Source organism: Anolis carolinensis, chromosome 1 (genome assembly GCF_035594765.1).
Source record: "Anolis carolinensis isolate JA03-04 chromosome 1, rAnoCar3.1.pri, whole genome shotgun sequence".
NCBI classification, from domain to species: Eukaryota; Metazoa; Chordata; class Lepidosauria; order Squamata; family Dactyloidae; genus Anolis; species Anolis carolinensis.
The window spans coordinates 33,045,673-33,061,033 of record NC_085841.1 but is presented as its reverse complement, the minus strand read 5'-3'; the positions used below and the strand labels follow the sequence as shown (position 1 = coordinate 33,061,033).

General features: G+C 40.3%; 1 protein-coding gene across 1 annotated transcript in view; it reads right to left on the bottom strand.

Annotated features, from left to right (window-relative positions):
- The window catches only part of kctd3 (potassium channel tetramerization domain containing 3), a 43,769-nt gene that overhangs the window by 14,146 nt on the left and 14,262 nt on the right, over window positions 1-15,361 (bottom strand). The window contains exons 7-11 of the mRNA XM_008125853.3: window positions 13,831-13,971; window positions 13,142-13,232; window positions 10,433-10,623; window positions 6,527-6,642; window positions 4,723-4,810 (exon numbers count right to left, since the gene is read on the bottom strand). Coding sequence (XP_008124060.1) covers window positions 4,723-4,810; window positions 6,527-6,642; window positions 10,433-10,623; window positions 13,142-13,232; window positions 13,831-13,971 — 627 coding nt within the window. The remainder of the gene's footprint in view (window positions 1-4,722; window positions 4,811-6,526; window positions 6,643-10,432; window positions 10,624-13,141; window positions 13,233-13,830; window positions 13,972-15,361) is intronic.

The window sequence follows — 15,361 nt, the reverse complement described above, 5'->3', positions numbered from 1 at the left end:
GGAGTGGTACGCTCCCTGTACGCCGCTCCAGTTATTAACCTGGCAGCCTCCCGTTGGACTAATTGAAGCTTCCGAACAGTCTTCAAAGGCAGCCCCACGTAGAGTGCGTTGCAGTAGTCTAAACGGGATGTAACAAGGGCGTGGACCACCGTGGCCAAGTCCGGCTTCCCAAGGTACGGTCGCAGCTGGCGCACAAGTTTTAATTGTGCGAAGGCTCCCCTGGCCACCGCTGAGACCTGGGGCTCCAGGCTCAACTATGAGTCCAGGATCACCCCCAGACTGCGCACCTGCGCCTTCAGGGGGAGTGTGACCCCATCCAGCACAGGCTGTAACCCTATGCCCTGTTCGGCCTTCCGACTGACCAGGAGGACCTCTGTCTTGTCTGGATGCAATTTCAATTTGTTGGCCCTCATCCAGTCCGACACAGCGGCCAAGCACCGGTTCAGGACCTGGACAGCCTCCTTAGTGACAGGTGGGAAGGAGTGACAGAGCTGGACATCATCTGCGTACAGATGACACCGGACCCCGAAACTCCTGATGATCTCTCCCAGCGGCTTCATGTAGATGTTAAACAACATGGGAGACAATACAGAGCCCTGCGGGACCCCACAAGTCAACGGTTGTGGGGCCGAGCAGGCGTCCCCCAATGACACCATCTGGGACCGACCCTCCAGGAATGAGTGGAGCCACTGCAGGACAGTACCTCCAAGTCCCATTCCCGCGAGGCGTCCCAGAAGGATACCGTGATCGACGGTATCGAAGGCCGCTGAGAGGTCCAGCAGAACCAGCAGGGACACACTCCCCCTGTCCAGTTCCCGGCGAAGATCATCGACTAAGGCGACCAAGGCTGTCTCGGTACCAGCCTGAAGCCAGACTGTGCCGGATCCAGAAAATCAGTGTCAACCAAGAATCCCTGGAGCTGCGAAGCAACCACATGTTCCAAGACCTTGCCCAAATAGGGGAGATTGGAAATAGGCCGAAAGTTTCCAAATTGAGTGGGATCCAATGATGGCTTTTTCAACAGCGGCTTGATCACAGCCATTTTTAGGCTCGTTGGAAACTTGCCCTCCCGAAGGGAGGCATTCACCACCACCTTCACCCACTCGGCCAAACCCCCTCTGGCTTCTCTCACCAGCCAGGATGGGCAGGGGTCCAGGATGCATGTGGTCGGTCTCGCCTCTCCAAGGATCTTGTCCACATCTTCGAGCTCAACCAATTGAAATGAATCCAACAAAACTGGACAAGCAGGTGCACTCATTACATCCTCAGAGACTGCCGTTAATATGGTGTCAAAGTCGGAACGGATCAGAGCTACTTTGTCCGCAAAGAACCGAGCAAATGCTTCACAGCGAGCTGCCGAGTTATCAGGGCTCCCACCTTGATTGGTGGGAGTTAACAACCCTCTGATGACACGGGACAGCGCCGCCGGACGGTTCTGTGTGGACGCAATGTTGGCCGCAAGGTGGACTCTCCTGGCAGCTTTGATTGCCGCGGCATATGCCCTAAGATAGGAGCCTAGCCGTGTTCGGTCTGACTCGTTATACTCTGATCGCCACACGCACTCTAGTTCCCTCTTCTTTCGCTTCATCGCTGCCAGCTCCTCAGTAAACCAAGGAGCTGGTTTAGCTCGGTTACTCAAGAGGGGACGCTCCAGAGCGATCGTGTCTATTGCCCTAGTCATCTCTCCATTCCAGAGAGAGACCAGAGCATCAACAGGATCACCTGCCGAGGAGGCGGGAAATTCCCCAAGAGCCGTCAGGAATCCTTCTGGATCCATAAGTCTCCTGGGGCGGACCATTTTAGGTCCACCACCCCTGCAGAGGTTGGGGGGCGCAGTAAGTCTAAACCTGATCAGGTGATGGTCGGTCCATGGCAAAGGAGCGATGGTGAGCTCCTCCACACCGCCACCTTCCTCCCATCCCTGACAGAAGACCAGGTCTAGTGTGTGTCCCGCACTGTGGGTGGGACCAGATACGAGTTGGGACAGCCCCATGGTTGCCATGGCGGCCATGAAGTCCTGAGCCGCACCTGAAAGGTTAGTCTCGGCATGGACATTGAAGTCCCCCAGCACTATGAGCCGCCGGGACTCCAACGCCAGGCCCGAGACCACCTCAGCTAGCTCAGGCAGGGAGACTGTAGTGCAGCGGGGTGGTCGGTACACTAACAGAATCCCTAATCTGTCCCGGTCTCCCACCCTCAGGTGGACACATTCAAACATGGTCGACTGTGGGACGGGGCACCTGGTCAGGGGGATGGAATCCTTATAGACCACCGCGACCCCACCTCCCCTCCCTCCAGATCTCAGCTGGTGCTGTACGGAATAACCCGGCGGGCAGAGCTGGGTGATATTAACTCCTCCCATCTCGTCCAGCCAGGTCTCCGTAATACATGCCAGGTCTACATGCTCATCCAAGATGAGGTCTTGGATGAAAGATGTTTTCCCGTTCACTGACCTGGCATTAAACAGCACCACCTTTAACCTGGAGGGACCGCCATCCTGGCTACCCAGGTTAGCTACGTCAGGAGACCGTTTTGGAACTATTAACGTCCTACCAAAAACCCTAGGCCGAATTGAATGATTTGGTCTCCCTTTCCCGTATCTCCCCCTCCCAGACACCACCTCTATAGAGGCTCCCCACCCATCGGAACACCCTCCTCCCCTACCCAGCTGTCCTCTCTCCTTCTCTTCCCCTGGTCCAAATGATGTTATCTCGTTTACTATTATCCTGTTATAGATTGGCATCCTTACACACCCGTTCCCTTCCCCCACCCTGCAGTCCCCATAACCCTCAGCCTCCCCCACCCTCCTCCAACAATACAAAGTGCAAATGCAGTTGCAAAGCGCAGAGGGTGCAAGAGCAGCATAGGTATACGGGTCTAAGTTAACTAAGGTGCAAGCAGGCGTTGGTGAACTAATTCAATATGGTGCACTATGGTTTTATAATGTGCCAGGCGGGACCAATTAAGGATGATAAATTTGGTAAGTTAATCAGTAGGACCAGGCTTCACAGCACGTAATAGATGTTATAGAAGTATTTAAAAGTTGTTATAGCAGCAATATATAAACAAGAAGTGAAACTCAGTAAGACAGACTCCCAGTACAGGTATAGCCTTGGTTGTTATAATGTGAAGTCAGAAGAGGGGAACAGGAAGAGAGGACATTCAGAACCACTGCAGCTTGCTGGCATTTGTTTGTTGGTACTATCCCTCCAGATGGTCCTTGGAGTTCCAAAATCTCCTCCCTCCTTAAATCCACTCCCCAAACGCTGGGAAGGCAGGGGGGGAGGCAAAGGGCAGCAGCCAGGAGCCAGAGTGTTAGTAAGTCAGCTCCTTTGCCTTCTTCCTCCAGATGGTCCTTGGAGTTCCAGAGTCTCCTCTCTCCTTAAATCCACTCCCCAAACACTGGGAAGGCAGGGGGGAGGGGGAGGCAAAGGGCAGCAGCCAGGAGCCAGAGTGTTAGTAAGTCAGCTCCTTTGCCTTCTTCCTCCAGATGGTCCTTGGAGTTCCAAAATCTCCTCCCTCCTTAAATCCACTCCCCAAACGCTGGGAAGGCGGGGGGGGGGAGGCAAAGGGCAGCAGCCAGGAGCCAGAGTGTTAGTAAATCAGCTCCTTTGCCTTCTTCCTCCAGATGGTCCTTCCGAACCGAAAGGCAGACCGAAAGGTCGCAGGTTCAAATCCCGAGAGCGGAGTGAGCGCTCGCTGTTAGCTCCAGCTTCTGCCAACCTAGCAGTTTGAAAACATGCCAATGTGAGTAGATCAATAGGTACCGCTCCAGCAGGAAGGTAACGGCACTCCATGCAGTCATGCCGGCCACATGACCTTGGAAGTGTCTATGGACAACGCCGGCTCTTCAGCTTAGAAATGGAAAGGAGAACCAACCCCCAGAGTCAGACATGACTGGACTTAACGTCAGGGGAAACCTTTACCTTTTTTATAATGGGAAACTGATTAAAGCTGTTGCACCTAGACAATACAAAGTCTGTGTTCCCTGTCTAGGGGAATATGTATTTATACAGTAGAGTCTCACTTATCCAACATAAACGGGCTGCCAGAAAGTTGGATAAGTGAAAACGTGGCATAATAAGGAGGTATTAAGGAAAAGCCTATTAAACATCAAATTACATTATGATTTTACAAATTAAGCACCAAAATCATCATGTTTTACAACAAATCGACAGAAAAAGCAATCCAAAACATGGTAACATTATGTAATAATTACTATATTTATGAATTTAGCACCAAAACATCGCAATATATTGAAAACATTGACTACAAAAACATTAGCTACTAATAAATTGACTACAAATAAAGATAGAATTGCATAAAATGAACTTATAGTAGCAACATTGTTGGAAATTGAATCCATAATAAGTTCAATCCTTGCTGTCTATAGAAACAGCTGTGGATCGGAGTAGGAGGCAAACTGCGTTGGATAATCCAGAACGTTGGATAAGTGAGACTCTACTGTATATCTACTATGTAAACAAAATTGACTAAGAGTAAAGACTGCTCATTCTCCCAAATGAATAACCTGAGATTCCAACACTTAAGAGAGATGAGACTAACTCTGTCTGTCTAGAATATATTACTGATCACAAGCTGGAGGCGTAGGTGACCAGATGGTGATGAGAGGGACACAAACATTTACGAATTAGGTGACAAATGGCAAACACTGGGAAGCTGCATCCAATATTATTTTGTGCATCGAGCACTTGATCTTACCAATGTAATATATGGAGCCATTGTTGCAGCCCAGCAATAGGAATGATCCAGCAGTATCATAACTAGTGATAGGAACAACATCCTGAACCTAAGATAAATAAAAGATAACTAATGAATTGAAAATTACATTTTTATATAAAATTTCAATTTCAACCATGCTAATGTAATAAATGATCTCACAATGCACCCAATTGCTAGCCCTAAATGAGTAGACGAATTAAATTACAGAAGTCTACAGAAAAGCTATCTTACAATTCAACAAATGATTTGACAAGCCTATTCCAATAAGAACTAGAAAATGAATATTTCCTATTTCAAGTAAGGATAATTTTATGTTTCATTGGAGCAACTTAAAGGCAATGTATATGGTGATCATCCTACAATTTTTATGAATCTGGGAAATAAGTGTTTTGCCGTACCCTAAAAACAGCTATTTCTCTAGCTATTTTCAAGATACAATAATTTGAGCTTATTTTACAGCAAGGTAATTGCAGAAGGCCACCGCAGTTCATGAAAAATGAAACAAAAAACCTACATATGGCAATTCAGCCACTTCTACAAAGTTCCATCTTTAACGTACATGATAACCATCATACCAAATTATCAAAACATTAAGGGCTAACAGTACTCTGATATAAATTATAGTGCTCATTTCCAAATAATAATAATAATGTAAGACCAGTTATCCACAATAACATATGGGTATAATAGAGCATTTGCCATGCTAAACCAGTGTTTATCAAGGTGTCTTTAGCAAGAAAATTATAGAATTTTCAGAGGGATAGAAAATTATGTAAGAGTACATTGTGCATTAGGTGAACAACATAGAAACACAGGTGAAATTAGCTGAATAGCTCCTAAAATAATATCAAAATAACGACTGCCTTCTTATAAATGCTTTAAGAGTTTTCAAAGGATGGCAACAGAGCTCTTAAGAAATTTAGCTATCATTAGTTTCAAATCTATCAGGCCAGCTTCCAATGCAAAATAGAATTATTGTATTATGCTACTTGGCTTTCTGCATTCTCATTGCATTGCTCATTGACATGACTGTCACTTATAGGCAAAATCAGGATTTATTCAACCAGTGCTGTGGAAGCCACAGAGTCAGCCTTAGGTCACTTCTGCCTCTTGAGATTTGCAAGACAGCCTCCTGGATTTCATTACACAGCGTCTTTACATTGTACCATAAAGACATTCATCTGGCTGTGTTACAAGTTTGTTTCTTGCATGAATGCCCAGCATTTCCCTCAGCCTTGTCTACAATCCAAGATTCTCTATTCCCATTGTCAGAATGCATAATATATAAAAATCACAGGGCATTTCAGAATAGAAATATAAAATAGATATCTTTGAGGTATCACATGTATCAACTGGAAAAGTTTGACAGGATGACTAATTCTAAATTTTGTAAGATTAACACAGAGTTAATTTGCTTAACAATTAAATATTAGGTTTGTTCTGACTTGGAATTAAGCCAAGTGATCATCTGTAAAATGAGGAACAACCAAAACACAAGAAGCAATAGGGAAAAAGAAACAATATTTCTATCAAGGAAAGTATATATGAACATTTATTACTAGTAAGATTTTGAATATTGGATTTCAACCCTGGAGAACTTCAGCCATGAAAACCCTAGACTTCAGCCATGGAAACCACAGAAAACCCTGTAGGATGTTTTACTTTAAGCTCACCATAAGTCAGAAACAATGTGAAGGCACACAACAAAAAGCTATATAAAAATGATTGTCCTTTTTGGATCCTCATGGAATACATTGCTTTGAAGTATTTATATGTAACATACCTGCCAGTGTTGAGTCACAGCATTCCATACTCCCACTTTTCCTGTATGACTAGTAGCCACCAACTGGTTACCAATAAAGAACAGAGCATCAACTGGTACTCCAAGACTAAATATCCCTATAAGAAAACACATACACAACATCCCAAAGGAACTATTAAAACTGTTTTGAGAATGTTATCAAGGAACATAAGGAAATGCCACATATCAGAAAATAGCATTTTCATAATCTTAAAAAGAGACAAGAAAACTATTCATATTTTTTTTTCTTTATCATTATATAACAATATCCTATGAACTGCAGTTTACCTAATGTGGAATTCGGCAACAGCATCAGCCATGTCTACAGAGACCCAAACAACTTCTCCATTATGAAGTGAGATAACAAATGCATGAATTCAAAACTTTATCTTAAAGGTAATTGCACACTTCATTCTGTATCAGTCCACAATATCCACACACCACTTGTTTTATACCTTAAATAATCCAAATCTAACAGTACATTTAAACCTACATGTTTATCAACACAGAACTTTTCTTCTACGTTCATTGTTTTTCTTGTGCCAGTTTTTCAAAAAATGATGCTCTGACTATCCAAATTGAAGTAGAAAGTTAAGGTGACTCGGCTTGAGACTTTCCTTTTTCAGACTCTTTCCTCACAGCAGAAGAGCCCACAATTAACTATTTCAAGTACATGCAACCCTTCTCCAGTTATCTATGGCACTAAATTATCTATGGATTTTAATCAGATTTGTGACACAAACTGTCAAGTCAATTAGTTGATTATTAACTTCTTGACTTGAAAGACTCTTGTGCTTTTCCAAGTTTATTTTGAGTGTGATTTGACAGAATGCTTGCCAACTACATCCATCAAATCAGAATAAGCTTACAGTCTAATAAAAGCAGCAAAAAAGCACAACAATACTGCCAAGCAGAGTGGTTCCTTTATACAGTTTACTGTAATTTCATTATAATTCCACTTAAGAATTAATTAATCCTGCAGGAAATAATCATGAATTTATACCAATACTTATATCAAAAGCTCTACAAAACTCTTCTGAAGACCCTTCAGGTTTTCAGAATTAATGAGGGAAGAAACAGTGATATTAAGAACCAATCTGATATTTTTAAGTGGAGAATGGAAATTGCTATGTTTTCTGATAGCAGGCAAGACGCTTGGTGCATAAAGTGATTTAATTACAATGCCAAATAATTTTTCAGGGCATATGATCATCTCTGATGTTGACTATATTTAACAACAGGGCACATAAAAGGAGGCAATAATAAAAAGGAGAGAAACAACTAGAATTGATTACTCTGGAGAAGGACGAGGTTCAGGGAAATCAAGGAAGACAGCGTGAATAGTCTGAAGGAATTTAAAGTGTCACTCCTGCTTAGGCTCAACAATCCTGATGGCCGTCCACAGGGAAGACGATGGTATAAGTAATGACAGGTTCTTGTCTTAAGGGGCCCTCTCAGTAAAATATTGCTTATAGCAGCAATCCAGTAGTGGTATCTTATGTAAGTAATATTGAAGGGAAAACAGCCTCTGGGAGAGCTCTATCATGGAGATGCCAGCCCTTGCAATTTTCCATAGATGGTGTTGTCAGCTTCTGAAGAGTGTTTGTAACAACAAATTGTTTCTTTTACAGGACATGAACAAAGCACTACTTCTCTATCCCAAGGCAGAGCGGCTGACATTAGCCTCAGCAAGAGAAACGGCCCTGTAAAGTTCTCTGAACAAGAACAGCCTTGCCTATTCAGTGACTAAAACTACAAATAGGCTGATGTGTGTTCATTTCAATATATCATTTTAGTGTGTTGTATAGTACAGCTAGAATACATCAATATGCTTATCATTTACTTAATTGATTTAGCTTTTGACCACTTGACAGGATGTTTCTTAATTAAGAATTTTCATGTTTTAAGTGTGGTCAAGGTGAGAAAAAATGTTTTATCTTATTTTCTCAGTACAGTACTGATTGCCTTACCGGCAATTAATGTTAAAATAGTTTTTGCTATGTAACTTTGGTGATGACGGTCACAATGCAAACCCAATTATTCATATAGAATGCTTCTCCTTGTCTTTGACTGCATGTTTTTAGTTCTCCTTTGCCCCCATCTACACTTATTTGAGACTGTTAGTCAACTGCATTTCCAGATTCCAGAAATGTCTGGATACATTGTCCCAGTTTAAAAATAATATTTAATTTGGAATAATGACTCACATAAAGAGCACAGGGAAAGGTAAACTAGACATATGTGAACAGGGTAAACAGGAGCAAATAGAGGGAAATAATTCTCTTATTTATTTTAACTTTGTAGTTACCTCTAGATATGAGGAAAAGAAAATACTCCCCACAACTCAAGCTGGGCAACATAAAATATAAACTCATTTAAAAGACTTCCCAATGTGGAGTCCTCAAGGTGATTTAATCACAGATCCCACCAGTCGCAACCAACAATAGGGGATGATGCAAATTCTAGTCCAAAAGACAAGTTGGTGGAATCTGTCTGAGATTGTACAGCTAATCCTCTGTATCCATGGATTCTTGATCCAAAGATTCAACTATCCACAGCTTGAAAATACTACTTTTAAATCCAAAAAAGAAAACTTGGTTTTGCCATTTTATATAAGGGGCACCATTTTACAAATTCCATTATATGTATACAATGGCTTTTTTTTTTGACTTGAGCATCCATGGGTTTTAATATCTGCAGGGGGTCTTGGAACTAAAACCTAGTAGACACAAAATTCTCATTGAACATTTATCTTATATATACTGTGACTTTTCTAAATGGTGATCAAAAAGTGCTCTGTTACTGCCTTCTGCTTCTGGAAGTTTTTTCCTAATCACTGTTCTTAAATGTTTGCAGTCTTAATTGTATTTGTTAATTTTCAACTTATTTTATTTTTAGCCCTCTAAACCACAGAAATAAATTGGAACAGCAAACCCAAATGAACTAAATATTCACACTGTTCTATAGTCATTCTACTCATGAACAGTGAATCCTTCTGGGACTTAATTACTTGAGGGCAGGAAACAAACCCAGTTCTTTGAATACCTTTTGAAACATACAAGCGATTTTTGGAAAAATGTATCAAGACACCATATCTATAGTTGTGAATAAATTAAATCTGGAGTGACAGTTCTTCATAGCTGGGGGAAAGAGTCTGTCATTATCATTACACCATTATTTAAATGCTATTTTGGAACTCAAGAGATTCCCTGTATCTCTGTCCCTCCTCAAAAAGGCTTCTAAGGCTTCTGTTGATGTTTGGAAGCAAGTATGTATTTTAGTAAGCAGGACAGGCTTTCAATCAGATCTCTAGAGTGAAGTACTTGACTTTTCTGAAAGCCTTTTCCATATTTATGTACCTTCTGGTAATGTGAAGCCTTTGGCTCTGAAGCTGTCTGATGCCCAGTGCTAGCCATCTCCGATAATTTCTGTTCAAAAGACTATTAATGGCAAAGCATTGCCCAAATTATGTTTTTGAAGGTTATAAGAAGGAGACCTTGAGAAACATGGCTTTTAGTAAGAACAAGACAAGCTGGCAGTCATTCCAAACTGTCATCTCTAATTCCCACATTTAAGTTCACCATGCAGAGCTGAAATAAGTCAGTCACAAATTAAATTACTTTCTACTTATTATCACAACAGGGCCTCGACAACACTTTTTGTAATTGACATATATCACCATCTACCCATTAAGGAAACTATTGCTCTTAGATTTTATCATCTTTCCTATTAAGGCACTGCTTTAGCCTATAAGTGATGGCTAGAGGAGAAATAAATGTTAACTGAACAAAATTTAGTTTTTGCTTGCTTTGAGCAAATGAATTTAGACAGACTGTTACACCATTATGGCAAATCACTGAACTGGGGCAGAACTAACAACATACTCACCGATTTCACTACCACTACCACCATCCTGAACACTCCATAAGATGATGCTGCTCTCAGATGCAACAGCTACCATTTTATCTTTATCTCCATGTGGTCCACCAACAACCTTTGCATTTAATGCCACACGCTCAATAGTCCAATCTAAGTATGGACTGGTGAATACCTGTTGCCATCCAGAGGATTCTTTAATTCTAGGGAAAATAAGTATATATTACAAATACGTTTCCACAAGGCAAGCTTTCCAAAATACTGCTGAACTTCAGAACTAATAATTTATTCCAATCTCTATATCAGGAGAGGGGAGCCTCTAGTCCTCAAGAGTTTTACCCTGCACTTCCCATAATGCTTTTACCACTAGCTATGCTGATTTGGGCTTGTGGGTGTTGGAACTGAGAAATATCTGAAAGACAAACGTTCTCCAGTCCTTGTTGTATGGGACAGATTACAACTGCGTAACATGTCATAATATTCTATCCATTAATGTGAGGAGATATATAGATATTGAGCCAGCATGATATAGTGGTTTCAACACCAGGCTGACTCTGGAGATCAAGATGTGAATTCCTGTTCAGACACTAAAATCCACTTTGGGCATGTCACTCTCTCTCAGGCCCAGAGAAAAGCAAAGACAAACTCTCTCTGAACACATCTTGCTTAAAAAAAAACCCACATTAGGGTTGCCATAAATCAGAAATGACTTGAAGGTATACAACAACATGTCAATATAAGGAGAGAGATTTGTCTTTTACAGGCAAAACAAAAATACTATTGAGCATCTACAAAGTACTATCTAGATAAGTACTATAACACATAATGGATTCAGATTTATCTGCTATTACATATTTTTCAGAGCAATTAATTGAACATTTTCCAATGCAACAGACAGATATGAAATACATGTTCACAATTCCCAGCAAATTAAAATGACATACAATATTATTAATTTCTAGATACTGTAGAAAGACTAAAAAAAGGAGACATCATGTTTGCAGGCATACAATCTGTTATAATAATGCACAAAGGGGATGATTAAAAGGAAAGAAGCTTGTCACTAGTTTTTGAAGTTTCATAATAGCTCTTAAACCTGGAGCACACATTATGTGAGAAGATGGGTCAAAAAGAACGTGTTTCTCAGTCAAGCTACTGACAGTTCTGTATCTCCCTCTGGTAGGGACAAATAGAATGGCTGCTAACAAATAATTCAAGGGAAAGAAGGCTCCAAATGGCAATTAGCACCAGTTAAGTAAATGGAACTAGATGTACCATGTCATACTGTCGACAGCTGAAGCTGGGAGAAAAAAGACTGAATACCAAAAAGACTCGTATACCAAGGCAGGAGTTGTGTTCTGTTGCAAAACCATACTAAACTAGATCTACATCATAGGGATTCTGAAGTACTGACACCTGAAAGGTTATAAATAACTTCTGCAAATTGCAGAAACAAGCAAAATAAATTGCCAGGAAAAACTATTCTAGATGATGTGTTTTGACATTGGAATGTATTTTAATTATGCTATTATATACAGTATGTATTAATTTTAATCCAATTTTATCTCAAGTTTAAGTTTGTATGCCTTAAGGCACTGCATAAATGCCGTTTGTAAGCCGCCTTGAGTCTCCCTTGGGGTAGAGAAAGACAGGGTATAAATAAGATAAATAAATAAACTATCCTGACCATTCAGATTTTTTAGACATTTTTGCTATTGTGATACTTGTTTGTCACAAACAAAACATGTACCTTTCTATTTTTTGGCTAATTATGATGTAAGAAAGTAGAGGTAACTCATAGTAAGTCAGAATTTGCATATTGCAGAAAATCCTGTAATTTGTTTCAAACAAATCAAACTGGACTTGTTTTATCAGCCACAATTGAGCTATACCCCAAGATTTAGGGAAGTTTTTCCACTTTTGAATTTGGGGAATACTGTTTCTATTAAGAATACGAGTTGAAATAACATGCCCCAAATACTGCCATTATTTTTACATTAGTTAACAGTTTTAACCAAACATAAGTAATCATTTGACAGTGTTAAGTTATTGCTCAAATAATAGCATCAGCTTGAAATCAGGCAAGCCCCCGCTCTTTTAGACTTTAGGAAAGATCTAAAAACATGGCTCTTCCGATGTGCTTTCGGAGAGTAACTGTTACACACTTTTTTGTTACTCCCCCCATCATCTATCCTCCAGACTGTTTGCTATTTTATGTCTCTGCTCCCCGTGGTTTTATTCTTATCTTTTTCTCACCCCAGGTTTTAACTGAGTGTTCATGCGGCCCGCCCTGTTATATTGCTTTTTTGATTTTGTGTTGTACTGTACATGATTATTTTTGTATTGTTGTAATTGTATTATGATATGTTGTTTTTATATTTTGCTATATTGTATTGTTCTGGGCATGGCCCCATGTAAGCCGCCCCGAGTCCCCGTTGGGGAGATGGTGGTGGGATATAAATAAAGTTTTTATTATTATTATTATTATTATTATTATTATTATTATTATTATTATTATTATTATTATGTGGCTACATAGACAAGAACACCTCACTGCTTACACAACAAAACGATTTATACAGGTTGAAGCAAAATTGTGGATTGCATCTAAATTGGATTATCCCATATACTGAAACATCCATGCTAATGTTTCTCCTGCAGAACAGAACACGTTTAAATGTTACACAATATGAAAAACAGCATTGGCAATTCTGTATTTACCTATAACAAACTGCAAAGTGAGCATATGCAGCTACAATCCAGTTGTGATGGCCAGCCACTATCAAAACTTTCCGTGGATCCACAGGAAACCCTTATAAAACAATACAACAGAGGTATGTTATCATGGATCATTAGTCCTTTTTCCTAATCATTGCTACAAATGCAGTTGTACAGTCACAGCAATTACATTCTAAAGTTCTGAACATATTGTATAAATGTCTTTGAAATGTGATACTACAGGACTACAGTAGAATCACAGCTAATCAGAACTCAAACAATTGTCCAAAAACATTAACTAAAATTGCATACTGCATTCACAAACTGTTTTTATAATACAATTAAAATGTATCACATTTTGTTTTGTCTTTATTTCTTTTTAACTACTGCATTTCAATATTAATATCAGGCTAATAATAACAATAATAATTTTATTTCTTACTCGTATTTCCTTGCAGCTTGAGATGAGGTACAGAGTTTATGGGATGGTACAGTATGGGGTATAATATTAGTTAAGACTATTTTTAATAGTAAGTTTCAAGCAACCAGAAACTACATTTCTCTGGCATCTACTAATCCCCATGGTTAACTGAGTGTCTACTGTATTGTTTTTAGCTGTAGTAGACATCACACAGGGAAAAAAACTTATAAATATTGCAAATGCATTAAAGAATTAAGACAATTTTAATCACCTAGTCTAACTGCATCTTCTCCAGCACCAGCAAGTGAAGGCTGCATGTTTCCTCCACGTGCTTCTCCTTCAGGACCATTTTGAGGTGACCTAACCTCAGCAGACACACCTGCAGAACTGCTGATCTTGCGACTTGGAATGCCTGCAACAAAAATGAAGATATTTGGCATTATTATCCTTTATTATTGTTGTTGTTGCTTTATTTATACCCCATTTTTTCTCTCTACAAGGAGACTCAAAGCAGCTTACATTTAAAGCATTTCAGTACAATTTAAAATCTACAAATATATAAACATTAAAACATAATTAAATATCAATGGTATTAAAAATTCAGTTAAAATGTATTAAAACATATTCAAAGTTAGAAATCACAGCAACCCCTGATTAAAAACCTTCTTCTTTAAAAGCCTGCCTGAATAAAACGGTTTTAGCCTGCCACCAGAAGGTCAGCTGGGGGGTGGGGGGACGGCGACCATTCAGGCTTCCCTGGGCAGGGAGTTCCAGAGTCAAGGGACAGCCACTGAAGTAACAGGATTTGAAGGGGCAGGCTGGAATGGCATGGAGGTTGCAATAGGATGCAGAGGCATCTTGACTATTAGGCTAAGTTGTTGCCATACAATTTTAGTCAATTTCTGTTCTCTTCCCTCAACAGCCCTCTATATACTTTCCCATGCCATTTCATCAGAAATGAAATGGCATGGGAAAGAGTGAAAGAAAGGGCATCCTTCACAACTCAATACACCATTCTTTCAAAAAATATTGCATGCAATTCATCAATTCTAAGATGCCATCAATTGTAAGACATGCACTAATCTGAGAGATAAAATTATTTTAGAGGTGTTTGTAAGGGAAAATGTGTCTCTTAGAACTGAGGAAATACAGTATATAATTTTGGTGTTCAGTGGCTTTTCAGTATCAAGACAATAACAAGTCAGATAGTGAGAGCTTATCAGTCATAAGGGTTCTCAAGGGTTATCAGTCCATTCACCAGAACAACAGTGAACAACCTATGGCCGCCCAGCTGTTGTTTGATTACAACTCTTCTTAGTTCTATAGAGCAGGGTTCCCCCAAACTAAGGCCCATGGGCCAGATGCAGCCCTCCGAGGTCATTTACCTGGCCCCTGCCCTCAGTTTTAGACTTAGGCTTGTCCAAAGTCTGAAATGACTTGATGGCACACAACAACAACCCCAATTTACTTGAATATCTCATTGGCCAGAAGCAGGCCCACACTTCCCATTGAAATCCTCACAGGTTTATGTTGGTTAAAATTGTTTTTATTTTTAGATATTGTATTGTTCTTTCATTGTTGTTGGTTTTTTTGCACTACAAATAAAACATGTCCAGTGTGCATAGGATTTTGTTCATTTTTTTGTCAAATGATAATTTGGCCCCTCAACAGTCTGAAGGATTGTAGACCAGCCCTCTGCTTAAAAAGTTTGAGAACCCCTGCTATAGAGAATACTCAGGAGAGAATTGTGAAGGAGTATAGTAGTAGCAATTCATCAACACCTGGAAGGATACAGTTTGCTC